Source organism: Paroedura picta, chromosome 1, assembly GCF_049243985.1.
Source record: "Paroedura picta isolate Pp20150507F chromosome 1, Ppicta_v3.0, whole genome shotgun sequence".
NCBI lineage: Eukaryota > Metazoa > Chordata > Lepidosauria > Squamata > Gekkonidae > Paroedura > Paroedura picta.
The window spans coordinates 102,781,030-102,789,903 of NC_135369.1; the positions used below are offsets into that span (position 1 = coordinate 102,781,030).

An 8,874-nucleotide genomic window follows, 5' to 3' on the forward strand; every position below is an offset into this window, starting at 1 on the left:
CCCGGCCCATGCTGGACTGATGGGTTGGAAGGGATTTGAATGGGTTATGCTGTCTGGGGACTTATAATTGTATAATTGTATTTTTAATGACGTTTTCTTGAGGTTTTATTTTAAACCACCACAAGCAAGCTTGGCCAGTTAATAAATAATAAATAAATTAATAAATCAATAAAATCAAGTCCCATTTATTGAATGGGGCTTACTACCATGTAAGTGTATTACCAGGTAATACCAGGATCGTATTATAAATCATTCCTGCTGACTTGGTTACAAACATAGATGCTTGCTGAACAAATGCAGCTGCTGGAGAAGTAAATTAGTATGGTGGTAAAAGAGAGTTTCAAAAATGGGTCCCAGGTGATCTTGCAATGGGGATCCACAGTACTGTAACCTTAGGGCCTGACTACTGCGATGTTCTACCTAGAGCTGACCTTAAAGAAGACCCAGAAAATGATGATATTGCAGCCAGAAATTTGACAGGAACTAATAGATTTGAATGCATAATAGATGTTCTTAAATGCTTTCATTGACTCTTTACTTGCTTCCAAACTCAATTTAAAGTGTTTGTTGTTACCTATAAGAACCATCAGCTGGAGTCCACTATAGCTAATGGACCAGTTTCCTGTGTATTAGACCATCATGTAGCAGCTGCTCCCTGCCCAGTAGTTCATTTAAACTGTGCAATTCTGAAGGCTTATGGGATTTGTCCTAGATCATTTAACTCTTTCTATGTCCTTTGGTATGGTCTGTACTGGAAGACATCTTATTCTTGGTTAACATTTCAGGAGTTTTTTAAAGGGAAGACTTTAATAAGAACAATAGGTAATATGGCTCGGCTTTTTATGATCTCTGTTGTCATCTTTATAGTTTTTATTTATATGGGTATAATTTTGTAAAAGAGTACCCATGTGGATCTCCTGTAGCAAAATAAAACAAAAGTCCAGCTGCAACCTAAAGACTAGTAACATTTATTTCAATATAAGATATCTTGTGAATTACAGCTTAATATATAAAGAAGTGAGCAATGATTCACACATTTTTATAGTGAAATGAATGTTGTTAGTCTTTAACGTGCCACTGGATTTGTAAAAATGACTGCGTAAACCATCTTCAGCCACTCAGGAGGGGAAATGTGAAATACTAATTCCTTCATATATCAATAATTGTGGCTGGATCCCTGCTCACGTTATGCCACAAACCTCCTGGACATTCCATTTTAATGCACTGCAAGGTAGAGTGGTGTAAATGATACATAGCATCACATCACACAAAGCAATTACCTCAAAATTGTCATGTTTCCTTGTTTCATAATTATACAATAAGCCTGGATCTAGCACTTATCTATTTAATGTTGGTACATTCAAGAGCTATAGTGTGCATGATTCAAAAAGATGAGGAGAATATCCTATGGGGGCATCGAGAGGTATGTAATTAGGATATTTAGATAAGAATGGCCTAGTATTTTCAAATAATCTCCTCCTGTGTCTTGGCTCAGTTGGAGACTTCCCATTCCTCTGAGCAGACATCAGGACACAGGAAGAGAATATTTGAAAAATATCAGGAAGTTTCTAATCTAACTGCGCTAAATACACATCTCCTCTGATGCCCCCTGGATGATGTTCTTTATATATGCTGTTGAATCAGGCAGACTGCAGATCTTGCATGTTTCAATAAAAAGCTTATATCCTGGGAAATGTTGTTGGTGCTATAGGGTTGTGTGCTGTGGCATCCAAATCGGCTGTTCCAGGCTGACGCAGCCAGTGGCGTGCTGGGGTGGGGAGGGAAGGGGAGGTGCCAGTGCTGGTGCGTCAGTTGGCGCACACATGCAGGCACGGAGCTCAGCACCTGCATGTGTGTGCTGAGTTATGCCTGGAATGGCCGATTTGGATGCCGGGCACAATCCTACTACACACTAACACAATTCTCACTGGAAACTGAGTTAAAATTAATGTACTCACTGAGCAGAATAACACTGTTCATAAGTGTAGGGCTGATTCCGCATGGGCAGAAAAGGCCGGGAGCGCAGTCATATGGCAGTGGAGCTAATCCCTGCTGCCATATGAAGTTGTCACTGGGGCAGGTATCTCCCAGGCTTCATGTGCATTAAAGCACCATTGGCCCGGTTAAGGGAACGTAGATATTTTCTGTGTTCCCTTAGCCACCCTGGGGGCCAATGGGGCCTCTCCAGCAGCAGACCCATGTAGATGGAGGAAGAGCCAGGCCTGGAGGGGCCCAGAAATGGCTATTCGGCTCTGTTGTGCTTCGCAGTGCTGTGGGGATTGACAGGGGCATTTTTTGTTTTTTTTATGCAGGAAGATGGGATTGCGTTCTCAACTTCCTGCAAAACGAACTCTCACCACCACCTCCCCCCACAGTGGAACTTCAGACCAACAAGGCCTCGACCTGGTGGAATAAGCTTCCAGCCCTGCGGGATTTATCGGCTTTTCACAGGGCCTGCAAGATGGAGCTCTTCTGCCAGGCATATGGTTGAAGCCAGAGTGGTTCCCAGCACTTTCAGCTGTGGATCTCTGAGTTCCTTGCTTCCAGATAGAGAGTGATATACCCATGCTGGACAGAGGGGGAGGGGAGTGGGTTATATGTTTATTATCCACCATCATGATGTTGTGTTTAATTATGTTTTAATGGGTTTTTATGGGATTTTATTGTACTCATGGGATTTTAATGTACACCGCCGCAAGACATTTGAGAGCGGCAGTATATAAATATAAATAAATAAAGAAGGCTATCCGCTTGAACTGATGAACAACAGTTACAGTTAAGTGCAACACTGTTTTCTACAAATCCAAAGCAATTAGCTATAGTAAGTCCACAGTGTTTGGCCAACTGTACTAACCTAACCTATTTCCGCATTAAAAAAAAATGTGTTTGTCAGAAATCAGCCCCTGAAAGCAGGGGACTCACAGATGCTGTGTTAAAAATTGGGTGATTTAACCTGGTATGCTGGGAGTTGTTGTCAGTAGAATATTGATAATGCAATATGTTATAGGAAAAAGAAAGATAATGGAAATACCTTCGTTGGCAGAAAATAGATCACTAGAGAAGTAGTAAGAAGTTTGGTTTATGTCATGGCTGATGCCTGAGGTACATTGTGGCCTATGTTTAAGATAGATAAACCTTCTATATAAATACAGCCAACTGACATCCAGGAAGTACAAAAAAATCCTCCCAATAGTTGATGTGCAAGCATGCCTGTCAGATCCTCCTGACCCCCCCCCCAAAAAAAAGATGAAAAAATACTTCTTCTAAGCTTCAAGGCTGGGGGGGGGGTGATGTTTAAATAAGCACTATGAATCTATGAGTAGATGCATATGCATAGCAGTGGAGATGTTTCACTTAAAAAAAAGATGACTTTCCCTTTAAGACTGGGGAGAAAGGTAACTGGCTTGCTGCCATGATTGACAGGCAGGGAGAGACTCGTGGGTATAGCGAGCCCCTCTCCTCCATTTTAATCAGCCATGTGGAGTGCCAAGAAGCGGGAGAAAAAAGCCAGAGAGCGAGGAGGTGAGGAATGGTGGGGGGAGGTGCAATTGTTTATAGTGTTAAGCCATTGCGCTGGCTATTTTTGGAAAAGTGCAGAATTAACACTATTTTTCAAGAAGTGTATCTGAAGGTAATCAGGGAAGAAGCAGGAAGTCTCCAATCAGGGCATAGGAGATTATTTGAAAAATACCAGGATGCTCCTATCTAAATTTGCTAAGCACACATCTCCCTTGATGCCCTTTGTAGGATATCCTTATATAATGTTCAATAATGCACACTACAGCTCTTGCATATACCAACAATTCTTTTGTGCCATCTTCTATTTTAATATGTTCTTGAAAATGGAAGACCACTTCAGCAAGGAAAAAATAATGTTTGCCAATACCGGATTTAAATTATAGTAATACAACAAAGGGTGATTTTTGGTAAGAAGGTCACATCTTCAATTAGGAGAGAAAAGTAAAAATGAAGAGAGAACAATTTTATAAGGAAAACTGGAAGAAGAGAGGCATGCCAGCTAACTGAGGCAGAACAAATGAATTAATCACCGTCAAACAGCAAGGAAGGTCACCTGGACACGGCTGACAAAGGTGAAAGAAAGCTGTTGGAAAAAAGATAGAGCAGAATGAAGTTAGGGAGATTCAAGAATCCTTGCTGAGTTATGAATTGCAGGAGAAGAATTGGATATGAAGAAAGAACAGGAAAATGATATTTTCAAAACTACATAATTTTGCTTCCTGGAGTGTGGGCATGGTGACCTGCAGAGTTGAGGTTAAATTATATATATTTCCTTAGAGAATAAATTCCATAACTGGGAAGTTTTAGAGGAAATAAACTCACAAGAATTAAAAACCATGCAGAAGCTACTCAAACATCAGATCAGTGTCCTGTGCTACAAACAGAAGCTGACCACAAGAAGCTCTCTGAACTGGACATTTCTACAAAAAACCAACCTACTTGGCAAAAAGAAAACACCATCTACTGATCTCAACTAGAGTTACTGAAGAAACAAAAAAACAAAAATCTCTGCTGCTAATCATAACAGAAACGTCTCCAATAATATAATCAACTTTTCCAACATACTCAAGAACAGAACAAGAAAAAACAGGCAGTTTGCAGCATCTTCACAACATACCATCACACAATCTACGGTAGAAGAGCTACCATTCCTTCAACCCAGCAAGAAACAAGATACTGACCATCAACTGCTACAAAAACAATGCTACAAAAAAGAGACTCCACATAGATTCCTCCTGGTAGTGGCAATGTTACATTGTATTTCTGCAGCAAATGTTTTCATTGCAGAGTCCAAACCAATGTAATTGTGCACAACAGAGTTTCAACCATACTGAAAGAAAGGCCATAGATCAGCCTTGCTCAACTGTTTTACTGTTGAGAAATCCCTGAAACATTTTTCAGGCTTTGAGAAACCCCAGAAGTGGTGTGATTGTGTAGAATATTGTAGGGAAGCATAGCTGTGTACCTGCCGACCCAGGGCCTCTTCCCACCCCCTTCATGCCCATCCTTGGCCATTTTGGGAGGGGGGGGATTCAACATGACCATATATGGTCTTATCACCCAATACATGTTTAATACATATAAATATATATATAAAATTAATTAACTCCCACCAATTTGGGAAACCCTTCCAGGGCTGTTAAGAAACCCCAGGGTTTCATGAAACCCTGCCTGAGAAAGCCTGCCATAGACAGTCTCAGGAACAATCCAGATATTACATAAAGAGGCGACAAAGATGTAGCCGTTGTCATCATGAACAGATTACATTAATAGATTATACATACAAAAGTTTCAAAGACAACTCTCAGATATTGCTTTTTACAAACAGCTGTAGTCAGATCCCAACAAAGGAATACAAAATACAAAAAAGAACTAAAGACTATAAAGGAATTATCACTGCACACTCAGGAAGAAATCTTTTCAGACGTATCACAGAAACCTCAACCAGATGCCTTTTATCTTTTATCCAAAACACATAAACATGACAACCCAGTTTGCCCCATTGTCTCCAGCACAGCATTCTCACTGTGCGGGGTATCTGGATGTATGGACTTTATTCCTAGACCCTGTGCCATCAATACTCCTAGTTTTGTGTGTGATGTTAACAGACCTTAAATATGCAAAGTAGTGTTGCACTGGATCCTTAAAGAATGCATTGTTTTATTTAGAAGAGGAATAACTGTGCAAAGAGAGAGAAGAGATCTGATACTGGTAACTTTCAGCACTATAGAACATTAGGTTAGTTACAGTCATTTTGTAGCTGCTAAAACATTTTGACTCAGAAATTAATCGCACTGAATTCAGTTGAACTTGTTTTCTTGTTGACAGCTGCAGGATTGTAGCCTAGCAGTCCTTTCTTAGGTGCATTTACTATCTAGTAGTTTGTAAGTCACTTTATTAGGTTTTTGAGGACTGCTCCATTGCTTTCTGTTCTACTACAGAAACTGCGCTTAAATAGTCAGATGGCAAACCACACTGGTAATGTTTGTCTACACAAGACACTTGCTACCTTTAGAACATCTGAAGGGGAAGCCTTATAGTTTAAAATGAACCTGGTTCTTCCAGAATCAGAGGAAATTTTGTGGGTCCCTTCAGTTGATAGAAATGGCCTGTCACAACCACAAATTAGGGAAGCTAATAATGAGGGGAGGGAGGAATCAGTAATTATGTTACACTGGTACAACAGCAAGCCAACCAGAGAGCTGTCTCTAAGACTGGCAAATTTTGTAAAGTAAGTTAGGCAATGTAAAGTAAATTAGGCATGACAACCAGCAAGCAAAAACAACCTAACCATAGGCATTTTTCAAAACTCAACATTTTAAATCTGAAACATGCCTTCTTGGTGAATCTGACAAGAAAATATAAAAACCTGAATGTTTATAAATAGAAGTAACTCATCAAATATTCAGGAATGTACTTGCTAGGGAAAGAATACTTACGTAGATGACATTTTAAATCATAAAATAGCCTTTCATACCTTTAGCCACCTCTGTTTTTTACTCCTTTCTCTCCACTTGTCATTAACTATAAGCACCAGCTATGTAATCAAATCATAATTGGGTATGCTTAGGTGTTTCTGAAGCATAAACATAAATTACTTGCATTCAGAGGTCTTGTTACAACTAAAACACAAAACATGCACAACACAAAAACTAAAACACTAATTGGTTTATCAGAGGCAAACTTGGATAAAAGACTGCTTCATCAGTGAAATGAAGAAAACCAAAAAGGAGATTTCTAAAATTAAAGGCTGTGTTAGACATTGGGCAACTCTTGTCATGTGAGAAACTAAGGAGCTTGTGGGACCCCCTATTAATGGCTAGGTTAGACTTGTGAAGTATTGTTTATGTTATGAAGTCTTTTAAAATGAACAATCCATATATAAAACATATAATAATGCCATCATATTTTTACTGCCATCCTCATGATAGCAATGGAACCATTAGAGTCCTGAGGAACCGTATGAAGGAATATATTTACATTCTCTGTGCAAATCCAGTTTAACTGCACAGTGACACCATGTATTCTCAAGGAGCTTATCACATATCTAAACTGACTAACATATATAGATGTGCGCATACATAAACACATACTAGGGATCTGTGAATCTATCCCATTTTGTTTGCATATCTTGTTACTGTGAACCTTTATTTTTTAAATAACATCTATGCCATTTCTATGTTGTGTACAATTTATATGAAACTGATGCAAGCATTACATGATAAATTGTGAAAATTTAAAGGACTCCATCTGATATAAGGAAACAATAAAGGAAATAAAAATTATTGCCTCAGTTCATACAAGGAAGAAGTTAAAATGAAATTTAGGGTTTTAAAAAACAATAGTGCTTTCTAATTTTGTAGCATCTGTAAAATATATTGGTTAAATATTGATGAACAATCATAAAGTGAAAAGTAAAGAACATTGGAAGATCAACATGCAATCTGATTGCTGTGGTGTAGCTATATAATTTTACAGCAAAGACATTTATTCAGGAAGAGAGTTAATTGAGATAGCAAAGGGATTTGGGAGTTCTGAAATGTTTTAATGATTTTGATCCACTGCAAGTGTGAAATACAAAAATAATAGATACTTAAATACTGAGGCAGAGATGACATAAAGGGAGATTACCAATGAAAAACACCATAAAACTGCTGAATGTACAGAAATTAATAACCTGAAAACTATGAGGTAAAGCATAAAATACAGCATCATTAGTGGTGTGCATATGAAATAAATGATCGTTTTAATTCCGTGTCATAATTTCAGAAAGGGCAGGTTTATCATTTTTGTGAAATGTCAGGAATGTATTTATTATATTGTAAAATTGAGTCAAGGAAAGTTTCCACTTTCTTTAATGTTGGATCAGACGTCTGCCCATTATTTTGTATGTGAAAAAATAGCATGTCAAATAACACCAAAGTTTTAGTGAATCAAGTTCTCCTCTGTACTAAAAATGCCACAAATTTTAAGTGAATTGGGCAAAGGAGTCTAATTTTATGGTATCCTGTATAAGGTGTACCCAGCTATCTTTTTCTCTGCATGGAGAAATAATGATGATTTCTGGAACTAGTTTTAACTGAATGACATCCACTACCAAACCATAACAATAAACAACAATTAAAATTCATCAGTATATGAACAACAATATTTATTTATTTATTTATTTATTTATTTATTTATTTATTTATTTATTATCCCAAAAAATGCAAGTGTGCCCCCTTTGTGTCTATACCTAGGATAAAAAGAAAAGCAAACTACTAATAATAATCAAAATCACACCAGTTGTACTCTAGGTGAGTGTTCATCATAGGAGTCCAGTCCAGATTCTCCAAGCAAAGTCCAGGCAGGGGACTCCAAAATTAAGACAGCATGGAACAATGGGAGGGAAATTGCTGCACAGTGTTGCCTTACTGGCCAAGGCCAATTCTGCTAATCTCTCCCTGTGATAGGATTGGCTGGGAGACCAGCCTCTCTCCCTTCTCCCTTCTTTTCCATGAAATATGGACTAACTTCAGGTACAGAACTGAGAATTTTTCTGCATGAGTTTTTCTTGTTGGTTTCTGCCCCAAATTGCTTTGGTTTATTCCCTGATTTTTGCACACATGTGTGTGCTTTTGTCCTGCCCAGTCCCAGTCACCTCCAACCCACTTCTCAATTATCCAGCTGTTGTCATTGTCAAGCCATACCTCTCACTCCCACCCTGAAGACAAGTTGTTTCATTATTTATTTTTTAAAAGCCACTAAAATATAGATATATTGATAGATTATTATAATGGTAGGTTAATCAGGTTCTCTACATTTCTACCTTTCATTTTTTTTAAAATTCTCTAGCCCTTTCCCTTTCAGAGATAT

The 8,874-nt window shown here is 38.3% G+C and overlaps 1 protein-coding gene across 1 annotated transcript in view; it reads left to right on the forward strand.

Annotated features, from left to right (window-relative positions):
• The window catches only part of EPM2A (EPM2A glucan phosphatase, laforin), a 57,630-nt gene extending 49,187 nt beyond the window's left edge, over positions 1–8,443 (forward strand). Inside the window, exon 4 of the mRNA XM_077350745.1 lies at positions 2,313–8,443. Within this exon, the coding sequence (XP_077206860.1) occupies positions 2,313–2,491 (179 nt within the window). The 3' untranslated portion in view covers positions 2,492–8,443. The remainder of the gene's footprint in view (positions 1–2,312) is intronic.
• The last annotated feature ends 431 nt before the right edge of the window (positions 8,444–8,874 follow it).